Source organism: Pristis pectinata, chromosome 9, assembly GCF_009764475.1.
Source record: "Pristis pectinata isolate sPriPec2 chromosome 9, sPriPec2.1.pri, whole genome shotgun sequence".
In the NCBI taxonomy this organism is placed as follows: domain Eukaryota; kingdom Metazoa; phylum Chordata; class Chondrichthyes; order Rhinopristiformes; family Pristidae; genus Pristis; species Pristis pectinata.
The window spans coordinates 80636282-80654646 of NC_067413.1; the positions used below are offsets into that span (position 1 = coordinate 80636282).

General features: G+C 42.4%; 1 protein-coding gene across 4 annotated transcripts in view; it reads left to right on the forward strand.

Moving 5' to 3' along the window:
- sulf1 (sulfatase 1) overlaps positions 1 to 18365 on the forward strand; it is a 270913-nt gene that overhangs the window by 237836 nt on the left and 14712 nt on the right. For all 4 annotated transcript variants that reach the window (XM_052022968.1, XM_052022969.1, XM_052022967.1 and 1 more), the window contains 8 exons: positions 4419 to 4629; positions 6337 to 6580; positions 7470 to 7566; positions 8219 to 8313; positions 9623 to 9697; positions 12835 to 13007; positions 15656 to 15798; positions 17224 to 17347. In XM_052022968.1, the coding sequence (XP_051878928.1) occupies positions 4419 to 4629; positions 6337 to 6580; positions 7470 to 7566; positions 8219 to 8313; positions 9623 to 9697; positions 12835 to 13007; positions 15656 to 15798; positions 17224 to 17347 (1162 nt within the window). The remainder of the gene's footprint in view (positions 1 to 4418; positions 4630 to 6336; positions 6581 to 7469; positions 7567 to 8218; positions 8314 to 9622; positions 9698 to 12834; positions 13008 to 15655; positions 15799 to 17223; positions 17348 to 18365) is intronic.

An 18365-nucleotide genomic window follows, 5' to 3' on the forward strand; every position in this document is an offset into this window, starting at 1 on the left:
AAAGCAAAACTAACAGGGGACTGACTATAGGATGAAAAGAGGAATGGTACAAGGAAAGTGGGGAGAGAAGAGAGGAAGAGAAGTGGAGGACAGAGCAGAGTTGGAAACCGGGGGAAAAGAGATTAGTGAAAATTTGAGGGTAGAGGAGAAGAAAGACAACAGGGTGCCAGCAGGGGCAAATAAAGAGAAGCACAGGGATATCTTTTCAAATCACTCTTGGTGTGAACCTATGGGCAATTATTAGCAGAAAACAGGAAGCATTGGTGGGTAAAAACAATTTTGGTCCCTTGCACTATTTTTTCCCTTTGCTTTCTCCTGCCTTTCTGTGTGAGCTGGAAGATGTCTGCCAGAGTTGACCTTGGCAAACCGATACTTCATTCTCCAGTGCAATCACAATGCCAATACGCCACGTGTTTTTCTTATAACAACATTTGAGTAGTGCTGTGGTATTGGATGCAGAAAACCATGCACCATTCATCATATACACCGTCAATTCAGGCCAAGCTCCAAACTCAAATTGAAATGCGGCTATAATGACATTTTCTTGTCAAAATGCAGTTTATGGAAACCTGTGAAATGTATTTATATATTTTATTCATTCATTAAATGTGGACACAGCTGCCAAGGTCGGTGTCTGTTGCCTGACCCACCTTCAAGAAAACGGTGGTAGCAGTTCTGTTAGTTAGAAACCTTCAGGATTTAGACCCAATGACAATGAAGGTATGATGGTAATATTAGAGGTAGGCAGTTTTAATTCTCCTAATTGTAACAAATCATAGTTTAAAGACATAACACTTAGTTTGAAGCTCTTTGGTTGATTTATATTTTCCATTAACTTGCATGTTCATGGCCTCTTGAAATTTTTCAGAAAGTGGTAGCTTTGATTGGTAGTAACAGGCAAGCTTACACTCCCAGCTTAGGCTGGTGTGTGGCTTGGAAGAGATATTTATGATATGGAAGGAGATTATTCAACCCATTGAGTCTATGCCATTTCCCCACTATAGCTTATTCCCTTTCACATGCCCGTCAACTCCATCAGGAATACCAGGGGTAATTTACAGTAACCAATTATCCCACCAACTAGCATATCTTTGGGAAGCAGATGACCTAACATAAAGAAAGATGAGAGATACATGTGCGGATTTTCCTTTCTTCTTGGATGCCTACTTCACCTCGGGGATGGTGACTATTAGGAGTCAGGTTGAGGGTGTATGTGGCTTGCACCAGGTCTAGATGGGTTGACCTCAAAGACTGCTCAGCTTTTTCCCAGTCATTTCTCTGTCATTAGACAAACAATAATGGATATTCCAAAGCAATTTGTGAAAGAACAATAAACAGGAGTGAGTAATACAAAGAAAATAGATACACAAGGATGAGCATCTGAATATCTTCAAAGGTGGGTGCCACAGAACAAGTTATAAAAAGGTGTAGTAATAGATTAGGACACAGTACCATGGGAGTGTTTGATTTCTGATCCTTAAGGCCATTCAGTACAGGTACTCATTGCTTAAGTTGTGTAAATTTATTGAGTACTTTTTTTAGTTCGTTGATTCTTCTTGGTATTGGTATTGGTTTATTATTGTCACTTGTACCGAGGTACAATGAAAAACTTATCTTGCATACCGATCGTACAGGTCATTTCATTACACAGTGCAGTTGCATTGAGGTAGTACAGAGTGCATCAAGGTGGTACAGCATTGAGGTCGTACAGAATGCATCAAGGTAGTACACAGTGCATTGAGGTAGTACTGAGTGTATTGAGGTAGTACAGAGTGCATCAAGGTAGTACAGCATTGAGGTAGTACAGAATGCATCAAGGTAGTACACAGTGCATTGAGGTGGTACACAGTGCATTGAGGTAGTACTGAGTGCATTGAGGTAGTACAGGTAAAAACAATAACAGTACAGAGTAAATATCCTTTGCTCCCACCTCTTTAAAGGAGTTGCTCCAGGCTCTCTGCACTCTACCAGTGCATCCAGTTCACCCCCCTCTGAATCAGTGAGTTGCTATCTGCTGTGAAAAGCAATGCTGTCTCCTTGCTTCATTGCCCAGTGCAGCAGATTTAATTATACGGGACATTAATTAGTGACCAAGGAGATGGCAAAATGCAAATTTGTGTGGCTGAGGGGCAGGCAATACTGGGATCTCTTTGGGAAATCCAGCTGGTATTCCTACAATCCACTTCAGTTACTCGTATTGTACATTCGCTGATAGAAACCTAAAAATTGGACCATTGCTACCTGTTTCACGTGTGCAAATCAGGAATCTCTGTTCACGTTATCACATCTGATGTTTTTTCTGTGTCAGACACACAACTAATGATGTCATTGTCTGTGTAATGCCCATTTCCATTCCTGCGAGCATAACTTGGAAGCTTTGGGTGCAACCCATGCCTATCAATGAATAGTTACACTACAACGGAGCGCACTGCTTAATTTTGATGCATTTACTTTTATTAATGGTACACTGACATTGGAAGAATTGACTGAGCATCTTTAGAATCACTGCTATTAGCTGAAGCACTTTCAATGTCCAACAGAGTAAGCTGCAATTAAAAAGGAGTATTTTCTCCAGCATTTTAGCTTCTGCAATGCTCATTCAATGGGTGTATCAGTCATAACATTATTGGTAGCAATCCACTCCTCAAGGTTTCAGTATGGTAAAAACTTCCTGTACGGGACTGGTTGGGTCTCAGGACAGGAGACAAAGACCTGTCCATCAATGAAGCTTGGACTCCCAAAGAGTCGTAAGAGACACCACCTCCTCCCTGGACCCCTGAGGAACAACATGTTCGCAGGTTCAGCTTTTCCATACTCTTGTCACCGAGGTATGCTATGGGAAGATCTTGGGCCACACTCTCATGTTTGGACTGTTCTGTTCTTAGAAGTCAATGCCACTTTGACTCCCAGCTTTCTCACCACTGGATCCTTCCAAGCAACCACAGCAGAATCTCTCATGTCCCACAGCCATTCTCTGGTGGAACAGGGCGTCATCAACAACTGGAGGATTAAACGTGGTGCAAATCAGTGATTCAGATATTCCAAAGAGGAACTGGTTATTTATAGTTAAAGGGCAGATTTCAAAGAAATGAGAGAAGAAGTCAAATAAATCAATGAAAGGGTTGTTTAACCTGAATTCAACTATAGTGAAAAGTGCAGCGCTGGAAAGACATGTGCACACCTTCAATTAACAAGCTCAGACTTACATGATAAACATGATCAGCAGACAAAACAGCAGCACAGAATAAATATTACATTTATATTTTCTGCAGAGAGAGAGAGGGTTCACTAGGATGAACATTGGAATGTATCAGACATATCAAATGTCAAACAGACATGAGGGGAAATAAATTACTTGTGAAAGAAAACCTAACAGAGCTCCCCTTAAATAATAAAAAATGTAGACAAAGTAAGTGGCTTTCGTTCATATAATTTTGAAATCATAGTGAAACAGACGATAAGTGAATGAATTGCCAGGAATAGATCCCAAGGTAATTCTCTCAGGTGTTGACAAAAATTAGAAAGCAGATTTGCATGGCATTAATATTTATTTTGAGGATACCACTGGACACCTGGGACATATACAGTGGATTATTCTTCAAGTCATGAAGTGATAATAGTGACTACACTTGGGAGAAAGGTCTTCACTTGTTTGAGTGTCCTGAGGTAGCAAAAAGTCCTTTCTCTTTTTAGCATGATGCCAAATTCAAAGGAAAAACAGAACAAATACAGAACCATTGATCAGACTTCATTTCTGTGAAAAGTAATGGAACTGGTTATCAATGGTAAACTCTTATCATTTAGACCACTATAACCTGGTAGACTTCACACCTCTACTATATTCTCTCAGTCTGATGTCCATTTAATAAAATCTGGAAGTAACTTTGTAAGATAGCTTTCTGCATTCCTGTCAGTTCATCTGTACTCCAATGGACAAGTGAAGCAGGTCAAGAATGGAACAGACTGCATGAATGTATGATGGCGCTAATAAATGATTCAGGCAATGGTGCCAATTTTCTCCAGCAAACCTACATTTTACCTGATCCTGGAGTGTTCAGTGTCAATACTTAGTTGTAAAGTTACACCACATGGTTTAAAACACTTAACATATCTTGAGAAAATCCCTTGGCCATTCAGTGGTATTAACCTATGTGTTTTAATTGAGCCAATAAGATAAGCATTTAAATACTGATATCTCACACAGTCAAGGGCCCATTTTCAAATAAGACCTTAACATCTTAAGGTGCCTTGAGATGTTTTGAAGTTGTGAAAGGTGCAATAGAATTCAAACTCTCTCTTCACATATTAATAGTATAAAAATGTGTATAAAGAGAAACATTTTTAATTTGACTGCTCAATATTCAGTGTTAGTTCTGTGTGATAAGTGGGCTTTGTAAAATCTTTCTCTTTATAATCAGAAATGGCAATGCGTTGAAGATTCTGCAGGAAGACTCCGACTCCACAAATGCAAAGGCACGACCAAAGTGCATGCTGGCAGCAAGAAAAGTAGAAGTCTGCGTGGTCAGACCTATGGCAATAATGACTGTGATTGCTCAGGCAGTAGCTACAGGATGCGTCAATCGGAAAGAAGGAACCAGAGACAATTCCTCAGCATCCACACTACTCACAGTGAGTATGCAGCAATCTGTGACCTTGGGTTAACGAGGCAGCAGCTCCATGAAAATGGACCTTTGGTGCCATCTGGTGGTACACAAATCATTTGCATCACCAGCACTATGCCAGGTTTAACAGTTTATTACCCAGAAAATCTAGAGTCAGATCATCCAAGGATGAACATGTTGCCCAAGCTCAGTTGTTGCATGCTGAGGCGAGGACATTCTTGCAGCCCGCTCCTGGGCACAATCTTCTGAGAGGAGGACAACTCTCAGCTAATCAGTGAGACCTTGTACTGCGGCATCCACATACTGTAAGCCAAGTGACAGGTAAACTGATCACTCAGATCCTTGCCCGACATACGGTGCTACTCCAACAAGGGAAGTTCTGAGTCATGGTCACCAAGCAAAGCATTCCCACTCCATTTGGTTTCAAAACTAAATAATTTTATTGTGATATCTTTTTGACAGAACAGGCGCAGCAGACCTCAGGGAGGGATTAACTGTTGCTCGCTGCTCTAAGACTCCTTGGAGCACTTGCAATGCATGGAAGATTGCCGTGTGCTCCTGGGAGCAAGGCAAAGCTAATCAATCATTGCCAAATCTTTCACTAATTTGACATAATGACCTGAATTTCTTTTGTAAGCAGATGAGCTAACTTCATTTGTATTCAGCTTGATAAAACTTACTGGAAATGGTTGGCATTTACAGAACAGAAAACCTGCTATCATCATTGAGAACATTTGCGGTTATAATTTTGTGTTTCATCCCACATTAATAAAAAGCATTGTGTCTCCCACCATTCAACAGTCCAGGTGCTCCAAACCAGATTGGCGCTGTGTGGCAGCAGGAACTGTCTACTGGCTCACTGAACTCTGTGTGGAACACAGTGTCACAGCAGAGGTTCTTGCTGGACTGAAAGGAGATCAATGGGAAATAATGCAATCGGATATCTTTGTTCATTTGCCCATCTTCCAATAAGAAAATCCTACGCATGCAGCAGTTACAGGAGAAACCACTTGCTGGCTGCTAGAAGCAATGCCTGAGACCATTAACCCTTCTCTGAAAACTTCACTTGCACCCAAGGTTTCAGATGCAAATGACCAGGCATCATGCCACAGAACCGAGGATGGTGAAGTCGGCAGCCACAGGACTGATTAGGATTTGGTCGTGGATGGGTGTCAAAGACCCAGTTTCACCTCAGGCTTAGTCCATTTCCAATGATGAAGTAAACATAATCAAATTTCTAGGCCAGTAGAGAGTCACTTGTATAAATTTAGCCTTAGCTATTATGTAAATTCTGTCCCAATCACTGGGCAAAAGAAGCCATTTGGTTTGGGCCAACTGATTGGGGAAGTTTATGGTCAACATAAGCCTGTCCTGCCTTGAAAGAAGCAGGGAAGATCAATTTAGAGGTGTGGTGGCAAAGCTATAGGACTGGATTTCCTAACAGCTGGGAACACCATGGTAGCATGAATGGTTGGAAAAACATTGGCCTGTTCTTATAATTTTCTGATGACTAGGCCCACCACCCCGACTCCTCGCCAACACTGCTCCAAGAAGGTGGTTCAAGCCCTTCTGCACTGAGGGCAGCCAATGCCAGGGTGAGGCAGTGTGAAACATCCTCAATGAGAGTTCCCCGTTTTACACAGTTCTGTCGTGATATGTGTGCACATGCATGACGGATATCTGTATTTTAAAGTGTGTCTCCCCTCCGGAACAGAATTTAAGCATCGCCTCCTCCGCACTCGACCAATCCGCTCTGTTTCAGTCGAATTGGAAGGTGAGATTTATGACATTGACCTGGAAATCGAAGAACTTCAGTCGCTGGTGCCAAAAAATATTAGCACGGGCTATTATCGAGAGGAGAGAACAGTTGGCGAGGGAGAGGAGGACAATGAAATGATTGCTGAAGACAGTAGTAAGGCCGATGAATCAGTGTTAGATTCAGTCAAAGTCACACACAAGTAAGTTTGGCTTATATCCTGAACAGTCATATTCTATAACATTACAGAGCTTGCCTAGAAACTGGATAACAGACAGCACATTTTTGTGCATTACACAATTCATTTATAATGAAGAGTCAAAAGTAAATGAACTTGAGGCACTAAGTCTGTGATTTTCCTTCAGAGGCCTCTGTGTGTCTGATACACCAACACACAGAGGAGCCCAGACACTTGCAGTGATATCCAGTCCACACCTGGATGCCTCTGCCAGAATTTCAGTGCGCACGTACACTGCTGCACCGTCTATGGGCTACTCATGCAGCTCTTCACAATGCTTAAGGCCTGCTTTGGTGTTAATCAAAGGGAGTAGCCCTCAGCTTGTGGTGTACAATATTGGGAACCCGGCTTTGGTAGTTCGTCTTCAAATAATATATTTACCCCCATATCTGTCAGGCACTCCTCCCCCTGGCCTCCACCTATCAGGTTGAAACCTTCAGCAACCCTCACCCAACTCCCAATTGACCACACTTCCAACCTCGCAGCACCCCGTCCCGTTCCGCCTCATACAACCTCCCAGGCAGATCTCCCCTTCCAATCTCTGCCCCTCCTCCCTGCCTACCTATTACTGACCACATGAACCCCCAGAGCCACTGGGCTGTGACACTCACTGAACTTATTAGCACAGATCCTTTAACCTAACATTTGTTGATTAGTATGCTTCAATAAGAGCCTTTCAATTTCTAGGCAAAGGTCTTCCAGTGAAGGAGAGCACTGAAGTTATTCATTACATACCCTGAATTAAGTTTGTTTAAGTAAGCATGTTATAGAGCTCCTGGATTTACTCTTGGATTTTGCTGGACTGTAACATTGATGTGGTCTTTTATTTTCTTTACTTATTTCTTTCCTGAAGGTGTTACATTCTTGCCAATGAAACAGTGCATTGTGAGAAAGAGCTGTATCAGTCAGCTAGAGCATGGAAGGACCACAAGAGTTACATAGACAAAGAGGTTAGATAATGTTATGGGAGAGAATTTTCGAGTCGGCGGTCAGCAGATTTTATCAATGACAGGCAGTTATTGCCAACGGGAAGGGGCAGGGATTGACAATTGTAGATTTCTTGCCAAGGGAATGTCAAGGAATGGCTGAATAACACTGGCAGGAAATCAACAGGTGGATATCTCAGTTCAGCACCAAAGTACAGGCTGGAAACTTTCCACACTTCTGTAAAACTAAACTTAATCAACCCTTTTGGTTGCTGAGATGGGGAACAGATGGACTTCCTCTAAGGACAAAACTCAGATATTTTTTGGTAGGCATTCTTAGCGAAAATAAATTTCACTTTATTGGCAGGAGTAGCAGGATGGGCGGTCTTAAACTTCCTATTATACCATTCCAGTATTCATGGTAGAAATTCAACTCCCATGGAATGTTTCACCTGACTAACAAACTTCCCAAGTGAGTGCTGAGACATCATTGCTTCTGCAGATACCTGTGGAAATGTAATGCAATGAGCACAAGCCAGGTACTGTCATCGGAAAAATCAGACATTGGAGACACCGTCGACCCGAAAATTACCCCCGTCAAAATTCATGGAATAAAGTTATTTTGGCAATTTTGAAGCTAGAAAGAAACCTTCTGTTCTTTGTCTCTGCATTGTAGATTGAAGCTCTTCAAGATAAAATAAAGAATCTGAGGGAAGTGAGAGGTCACTTGAAAAGAAAAAAGCCAGAGGAATGTGACTGCAACAGGAGAAGGTCTGTGCCACCAATACTTTTAAAGTCAAGGACAACTTACTCTGCCCATCCCTACTGCCCTCACTGCTACCCCACCCACCCTGACCTCCATTCATATTCCTGAAGTGCCAGGTAGAGGAAACCATGTGCTGACTGGTGACATCAGTCTCAAAATAGACCGGTACAGAACTAATGTTTCAGGTCATTGGCCTGGACCGAATGAACGGTGTTTCTCTCTCTCTCTCTGTAGAAGCTGCCTGACCTGCAAAGTGTTTCTCATATTTTCTGTTTTGAATGCCAGATCTCCAGCATCTGCAGTGCTTGATTTTGTAAAGTAAATTCCTTCCAACTGTTCAAGTATGATGGCAGGAAAAAGAAGGTGAATGACTCACCTGCCGGGACAAAATAGATCCCACCTGCAAACGGAAATCAGGCCCTGCAGGGCACTACATCTCCCAAAGGATGTGACCAATTTGTCCTCCTGCCCTGAGACAAAGGACCAGATTTTACACCTGGGCACCAGACTTATCCACTGTGGTAGTCCCAGAGTCCAGCATTGGTGCAGGCTTAAGCTGACAGCGGCATTTTCTCCAATGCATGACGCTGCCTTTGGACTGCACTAGTGACTCCTTGTGGAGTCCAGCAGAGCATACAATCTTCTGCAGACTTCCCAGCTCTCAGGATGGGAAAGATTTCAGCTGATCTGGCATCAGGATAAATCTGGCACGAGTATCACCACCTCAGTGAAAATCAATGGGGAGAAATGGCCCACAGGAGAATAGTAAGTAGACCTTTTTATTTGATTTAATTCTGTTGTTTAAATGTCTGTAATTGCTTTTAACTGCTTGGATTTTAGAATTTTAATTTAAAATAATATTTTGTTCTTAATTTTATTTTTGTTAATAGCTCCCAGATGCTTTTGACCAATTGTGGATGTCAAAGGCATTTACAAACACTTTATTTCAGTGACAGCTTTGACAGCTGGTAACTCTTGAGGCAGGGCTGCACCAGCTGTCAGGGCAGCCAGCCACTTACACAGGTTGGCCTCTGCGCTGAGCCTCTCTGATCAACTGGGAGCCAGCTTCCCAACAGAAGGCTATGCCCAGGACCACCCTGGAAGAAACAGTGTAGCCGAAGGGCAGACAGCCAGAGACGCTGGCCCCAAGTGTTTCAGCGCAAAGGCTTGGAACAAAATTACAGGCACATTAAATGGCTGCTGAAGCTATGCATCGCTCCTCTATTGTTCTGGAAACATTTGATTTGTTAATCTTACCACAAGAATTTTAATCTTATACATAAACTGACTCTTCTTTATTTCTGTTATCTGTAGTTATTTTGGGAGAGATAAAGGAATGAGAAATCAAGGGAAACTGAAGAACAAGAACAGCCATCTCCATCCATTCAGGTAGGTGAATCTCTGTTCCAGACCCAGCCTGGGCTGGATATCGACTCGAGGTACAGAACTGGTTACAGCCCCACTGACTGGTGGCAAGTCCCACTCTTGCTCTACCTGTTATGTTCGGTTTGGAGGGTCCAGAGGAGGTCTACAGGAATGATCCCAGGAATGAAAGGGTTAATGTGTGAGGAGAATTTGATGGCTCTGGGCCTGTACTTGCTGGAGTTTAGAAGGACGAGGGGGGATCTCATTGAAACCTACTGAATATTGAAAGACCTGGATAGAGTGGACATGGAGAGGATGTGTCCAGTGGTGGGAGAGTCTAGGACCAGAGGGCACAGCCTCAGAATGAAGGACGTCCCTTTAGAACAGAGATGAGGAGGAATTTCTTTAGCCAGAGGGTAGTGAATCTATGGAATTCATTGCCACAGGCAGCTGTGGAGGCCACGTCATCGGGTACACTTAATGCGGAGGTTGATAGTTTCCTGATTAGTAAGGGCATCAAAGGTTATGGGGAGAAGGCAGGTGAATGGGGTTGAGAGGGAAAAATAAATCAGCCGTGATCGAATGAAGGAGCAGACTCGATGGGCCAAATGGCCTAATTCTGCTCCTATGTCTTATGATCTTATTCCTACAAGAGGAAATCAACTCTTTTCCCCGGAGAAGGAGGAATTGTCTTGGAATTGCTCCAATTTTTAAAAAGATTAAGTTAAATGAAATTATTTTATTATTATTCCCTCCTGGAGTTTCTATTAACAAAAGAATGATGCCACTCTTTGCTGCCAACTACAAGCAATGCTAAATGGAGACAACAGAGTCGAGGTGAAGGGTCTCAACCTGAAATGTCGACTGTCCATTTCTCTCCATAGATGCTGCCTGGCCCACTGAGTTTCTCTAGCAGTATGTGTGTTGCACAGGCAGTGCTAAGTTTGTTTTATTTCCCTTCTGATATCATTCAGCCGATCAGGTCCATACCAGTTTTGATCAAAGCAATCTCATCTGCTTACTTCCATGTAGCATTGAACCACTCTCACATGCCCATCAATTCCCCTTTGCCACTTACACTCAGTAGTAGTTTACAGTGGCCACTTAATGTCTTTGATCACTTAAAGGAAACCCACCTGATCACAAGGAGAACATGCAAACTCTACCTGGACAGCACCCAAGATCAGGATCAACCACGGGTTCCTGGAGCTGTGAGGAAGCAGCCCTAATGCTGTGTCATTCTGCCACCCACAGGTGTGTGAATGCAAACACAAAGTAAACTTCTTCCATCCCACCCCACCCGATGCAATGGAGCACCACCCTCCCTGTTAGTGCCCAACCAGCAATCTTCTGCAGGGGATACTTCAGTTCGCAAATTGTTGAAGGGTTTTGTGCCAGAATCATGGCTACTATGAATGTGGTCAAATCCATTTAAAACAGTGGTCTTAAAATTGGACAGAGAAGTGATTTTTATTGCTTTGCCTTGGAACATTAGAAAGTTTTCTGTCCCGACTAGAATCCTGTCAGCTAGATTAATCCGATTTTAGCTTGAGATCTCGCACTCAGCCATTCAGTAGCAGTAGCAGTGCTCTGGTCAGAATTGCACTGAAACCATGAGAAAATGAAGGGGGAGGCAGCAGTGGGGCTCGTTATCTGGAATCCATGGGAACGTGGAATTGTCTGGGACATGGTTTCCATGTGCAGGAAAACAGAGAATGCTGGAAATACTCAGGAGGTCAGACAGCATCTGTGGAGAGAGAAAAAGTGTTAATGTTTCAAGGTGATGACCTTTCATCAGGAAGTTCTGATGGAAGGTCATTGACCTGAAACGTTAACTGTAGCATCTGCAGTTTCTTATACTTTTGGTTTCATAACAAGTTAAGATTTCTTTATTAGTCACATGTACATCAAAACACACAGTGAAATGCATCTTTTGTGTAGAATGTTCTGGCGGCAGCCCGCAAGTGTCGCCACGCTTCCGGCACCAACATAGCATACCCACAACTTCCTAACTGGTACGTCTTTTTTGGAACGTGGGCGGAAACCGGAGCACCCAGAGGAAACCCACGCAGACACAGGGTGAACGTACAAACTCCTTACAGACAGCAGCCGGAATTGAACCCGGGTCGCTGGCGCTGTAATAGCGTTACACTTGGAGTACAAGGAATCTACAAAAATATTTCCGAGCCTTCAGGTGCCCTGGCCCTCTGATGGACCAGCTGTTCCTTGATACCATCAATAATGCCAATCAGGAAAAAGGTCCAAGAAAATTAGTAAAGAAAAATATTATTTAGTTTTGTTTGCTCCAGGGCCAGGAGAAGCCAGAGTGCTTTTCTCCACAAGGAGATCTTGGTGCACCCTTGCCCCATGCTACCCTCACCATCCCTCCTTCCATGCTTCAGCCACTTTCACCTCCGTTCCACCTCAACATCACCTCTTGGTGTTGACAGCTACCTCCATCTGGGAAAAGTCAATCTCCCACTCATCAGCCACCTGCCTATTGCAGTCCCCCTCCCCAGCCCTCATGACCTGCCCATTTATTCCCCACCTCCTTCCCTTTTTTCCATGGTCCACTGTCCTCTCCTACCAGATTCCTCCTTCTTCAGCCCTTTGCCTCTTCCACCTATCACCTCTCAGCTTCTTACATCATTCCCTTTCATCCCCCCTCCCCCACCCACCTACCTTCCCCCTCTCACCTGGACTCATCTATCACCAGCCTGTGCTCCTCCCCCTCCCCCGACCTTCTTATTCGGGCTTCTGCCCTCTTCCTTTCCAGTCTTGATGAAGGGTCTTGACCAGAAACATTGACTGTTTATTTCCCTCCATGGATGCTGTCTGACCTGCTGAGTTCCTCCAGCATTTTGTGTGTGTTGCTCCAGATTCCAGCATCGGCAGAATCTCTTGTGTCTCTGGTTATTCCAGTGTAGGAGTCCCTACTGCAGCTTAGTAAACATGGGTCTCTGGATTTCAAATGGGCAGGGCCATGCACCAGCCCCAACAAGGAGGCTCCTTCCTCTTATTTCCTGCAGCATTCAACCATTAGCAAGATCCTGCATATTGCTCACAGTGATACCTAGTGATGAGGTGGGAACATTGCTGAAACTTAGTGTTGCGTGAGGTGACTTGCACTTCCATTCATAATCCATTCTCGATCTTTGCAGGGAAGTGGCACAGGAGGTGGACAGCAAGCTCCAGCTGTTCAAGGAAAATCGGAGAAAGAAGAAAGACCGTAAAATAAAGAAGCGGCTGAGGAAGGGGGATAGTTGCAGCCTGCCTGGGCTCACCTGCTTCACACACAATAATGAGCACTGGCAGACACCACCATACTGGAACTGTAAGCAGAGTTTGTTTCTACGGGATACATCACCAGCAGCTCAATGGAGAAGCAATTCAAAGGATGCCTTTACTGCCTTGCATCTATACAATGATAGTGCTGTCCTATAACTAGTCTCAGGATTTGACTGTCCTTCTGTGCTTAAATATCTGCAATGCTTTAGAACTACACAACAATATATTAATCAGAGCCAGAGCCTTAGTCAGGCTACTGTGACACAGGGGCATAGACACCTCAAACTGAGCACACAATGTGGCCAATACAGTATGTGATTAAAGAAATGGTTCCTTCTATGTACCTGTGAGTGGAGTTGTGTTTAAACAGCACCAGCCTGTTGTTGCCCAGATGCAGGCCACCTTCTAAGAACATAGAACAGTAGAGCACAGGAACAGGCCCTTTGGCACACGATGTTGTGCCAAACTAATTAAACTAGTAATTAAAAACCTGTTAAACTAGTCCCTTCTGCCTACACAAGTCTACATCCCTTTTCTGCATATTCATGTGCCTCTCTAAGAGACTCTTAAACGTCTTTGTCGTATTTACCATCACTACCACTTCTCATTCTGTACCCGCCAGTAAATATTTACCTAAAATGGAAACTTTTCTTTTGCCTTTTATATCCAAATGTTTTCTCCCCTGCATTAATTATCACAAAATTATAAGCATGTCACAAAAGTTATGTTCATGGATTCATTAAAACAAATGCAGAGATTACTAGATCTAGTTTTTAAAGCCACTTTAGCACTAGCTTTAAATAATGAAATAAAAACATTAACATTTTAGATGGTGGTGGGTACTTGGATAAGCATAAATCAACATCTTTGTTTTTGTAGATTCAGATGTTAATTAATCTCACTGAATTACAAGGTAATTGCTTGACACAACTTTCCTTGGTTCTACGGGGGGGGGGGGGGGGGGCATTAAAATTTACAGCAAAAAAAATAGCCAAACAGTTCATCATGTCCGTGCAGAACTTCGCTGCAACAATCCAAAACTAGTCCAATTACTTCAGAGCCTTCCCTTTGCCAAAATATCGTTGGCTTCTGATATTTCTCTAATCTTCCCTTAAAGCTGCCAAGGTCTCTGGCTCAGCAAGTCCCATCAAACAAACATTTATCAATGCAGAGATTCTAACAAAATGAAAATCCTCCTGTGCAGACTTTGGGACTTAACATCTGACACTGAACTAATACTGTAGAAGATATTAAGCCAGATGACCAAAGGTCAGTCAAAGTGTTAGGAGTTCTGAGTTTTCCTGCTTAAAAAGAGAAAGGGAGAGAGATGAAGACATTTGTAGAATGGGATGTTGGAGTTTAGGGCTTTGTCAGCTAAAGGCATGGCCTTCAGTGGTGAAGGAATTAACATCAACTATGCTCACAGAAGCCAGAATTGGAGGAGAGCTGGTACTTGAGGGTTGCAGAGCTGAAGGAGACTACAGAGAAAGGGAAAGGCCAAGGGTGTTGAAAGCAAAGATGGTAATTTTAAAGTTGTAACTTTGCCTAACTGACTGAAGCTTTGGCAATTATCTACCACCTTTGTCCTCCTCTGCTGCAAGCTCCTTCCATAACCTGATTTCTTCCAGTTCCCTGCCATTATAGAGGTAGCAGAGGAGACAACTGATATGATTCTCTCTGTGGTGGAGCTTGTATCTCTAGTGTTCTGGGGAATTTCTAATGGGTTGATGGGGAAATGGGTGGGGAGGGGAGTGTAGCCAGACCCACCACCTGATCCAAAACAGTAGTTCTACTGCTCCCAGGACTGACTGCTGACAATTTCAACCATTGTTGGTTTTATATAGCCCTGGAGCATTCTACTTCAAAAGTTACCCTGCAATTATCTATTGTGGCCCATATGCAACTTGCATCTCCAGTTAAGTTCAATGTGATTCAGATAACATATTATTCTGTGCAAGGAAAATGTCACAATCATACATTTCAGTGGTCAAAGGTGCACTTTAGAAAAGGAAGTCTAGATATTTCTCTGTGCCAGGATTTCTAAGACTGTCAGGGCAGGAACACCAGAAATACATACCTTGTATGCACTGGGTACATACGGACATGAACTCTCCTCTGAAATTCATTTCTATTTATTTCAATGGATCTGAATTTCAGAAGCAGGGTTCAACATGTGCACAGAAGAAAGGACACATTTCTACTACATACCTTTGTAAATGAGCAAAAATTGGTTTTGCAAACTTCTTCATGAAGACCAGGTCCTTTTAGTTCAGCCTTTTACTGGTTGGACTATTGAGTCAGATGTACTCAGTTAGTCAATTTGATCAATCCATTATATGGTGATTCAAATAAAACAGGACCAAAATAAGAAGTACGCTTGTTAATAAAATTACACATCCATGTTTGATTTTCATTCTGATTGCAAAATCCTTTGTCTTTACACAGCAGGAAATTTCTCTTTTTGAACTTGCTGGAAATAATATATAACTCTGTAGGGAGCAAAAAGCAAGTGGTAATGGATCAAACACCCATTATGTGCTTCACCTTCAAAGGAAAGCAAAAGGATGTGGGGGGTATAAGAGGTGATAAATCCCCTACCTTCTACTTTGTGCACCCATCAGTTGGATTGCATTCAGAAATATTGTGTTCTTGTTAAGACATTAACCTGATAAAAGCTTTTCCTTCTCATTACAGTAGGCTCCTTCTGCGCATGTACAAGCTCTAACAATAACACGTATTGGTGTTTGCGAACCATCAATGAGACTCACAACATCCTCTTCTGTGAATTTGCCACTGGCTTCCTTGAGTATTTTGACATGAACAGTGATCCATATCAAGTAAGGGGATTTTTATTTTGTTATCAGCAATCAAAAATTACATTGACCACAAGAAGGTAATGCAGTTGATGGAAGCTATTGATTGTGTTTATCTACTGATAAAACCTAGAGTTCTGATTGTTCCATTGCATTAAGAGAAGACATGAAGGATGGCGAGATTTGCAGCCACCATATATCCTGGCAATAAACCTGCCCTAAATTATATTTAATATGCCTGAAGACTTGGATGCTGTCTAAGCATAGCTCAAAGCATCTTGTGGTCAGTGGAAAGGGATATCAAAGGGGTGATTAAGGGCAGGAAATACTGTCATCCTCAAGAATTCAGGCCTGTAGTAAGTTGGGTGGACTTGGGAAGAAAATAGATGAAGGAGTAGTAGGTATTGAACTTGCTGCTGCTTAAAGGGGTAAATGCAACACTGGGAGTGAAGAGGATCGAGCAGGCACTAGAGAAAGAGCAGAGCAGTACATCCTTAAGCATGAATTGTATTCATGTGTGTGCTTGTTTAAATTGTGATTCTACTGACAGATTGGTCATGTGATATGCAAACTTTGTAGCAATGCAACATAATCACATTCAGTCTGGAGCATTCAGTGTCCACCCACAGCTTAAAGTGTGTACATGTTGAATGTAGAAGTATTCTGCCTAGCTAATGAACCATTACTTCTTTGTATGTGTGTCTCAGTGCATTCATGAGGGTATTTCAAATTGACACAGAGGATGGTGGTCTATTTGGGATTGTTGAAGAACATTGACAACTCTCACTTGGCAACTGACAACGTTGACAACACTGTAGTGCCAAAACTTTTTGTTGCAGTGTTTTCATGAAAACACTTGCATGGAACCTCCTTTGTCCAAGGCCTTTGCATGTACCATGTACATAGGAACCCATACAGTGAATGCCCTGTTTAGCCATGTCACTGTTGGATGGAAGGACAACCTGGCTGCTCTGAATTGTTGTGTGAGCAGGGGTGCTTCAGAGAGCAATAACACTTACAACTTTGAGAGAAAAGAATTTGTTCAAAGTTCACATTAAAGGCAGTGGAATAGTCAGTAATTAATAAATTTAAATGCAGAAAACTGACTTCTTAGAACCATATTTACCTTTGTAAATGAGCAAAAATTGGAAACCCACGCAAACACAGGGAGAACATACAAACTCCTTACAGACAGTGGTGGGAATTTCACAGAGCAATGCATTCTTAAAATCGTGGAACAGGTCCTTCCCTGCTCCAATGGTCATCCAAGTATCTGTCCAACTTGGACATTGAAATGTTATCGCTAAAGGTTTTAGGAATAAAGATCCTCTCATTTAAGCTCCTTGGTTCTGGCATAGTATTCATGACAATATTATTGTAAAGTGCATCGTTCATAGACTCTTCGGTGAAATGGGAAGGCTGATTTCTGTTTTGGTTTTGTGGTTTCAGCTGACAAATACAGTACACATGGTTGAACGGGAAACACTTAATCAGTTGCACATACAGTTAATGGAACTAAGAAGTTGCCAAGGACACAAGCAATGCACTCCACGGACTAAGGGTGCAGAAACAGGTAATCCTTGTAACTTTCTGATGACAAAGGATGTACTGATTGTTCTAAGCTCTCTTCACAGGAAGTCTTCACCTAACAGTGAGAGAATTATAAAACTAAATGAATTTCTGTTGTTGTCCACATATGTCAATTTTCCTGAATGGTATTCTCTGTGTCGGTGAAATTTAATTCACCCCCATTATTCCTCACTTTTCAGGTGAAATCCTCACGGAAATCTGTAGTATTTGAAATAGATCAAAACACTGCACCACTCTTTATTTAAAATCCCCATTAAGTTCACTTTCTAATAAAGCAGATCCTATCTTGAGAGTCCAGTGTAGAGCACAATGCCATATGGGTATTAACAGAACAGAACATGACACCAAGATAATTCAGTTTTTAAGCCTGCTGGTTCACTTTATGTTTTTCCTGTCAGTCATAACAACCTACATTCTCTGCTTTCATTTTCAAAAAATACTTAATTTCTGGTGTACATCACTGTACATTTATATCAATGGTTATTAACAATGGGGCCAGTATAATTATAGACACAACAGGAAAACGATCATCCATATGTCACTTTTTAACATCCATAACAAGTAAAGCACGGACTACGTTCACATTTTTGACTAGGGATAACTTATTGACAACCTTTGGTTTTAGTCCCTAAGCTGCCTGCAGATCCAGACGTATCAGTTTGTATGCTCTGTTATCGCTGAGCCCTGTAATTACATTGATTTTAACACACTAATGGTCAACATATTTCCAGCAGCTAACTTAATGAAGGATTAATTAATTTATTTACCACTGCCTCATTTTGACAAGAACGTATCATATCTTAAAAGAAGGAAAGGTTATCTTGAAATTGCAGTCAAGGAAGGTCTGTTATGGATTCACATTCAGCATAACTTCAGGGGCTAAATTTTTGTCAGCTGGACTCAGTTAATGGCACCCTTGCTCATGCCAGCTGGTTGAGCCTCACTCCAGGCAGTTCAACTGGGTATCCTGTGCACTACTGAGGAAGTGCCAACCTTTGCAC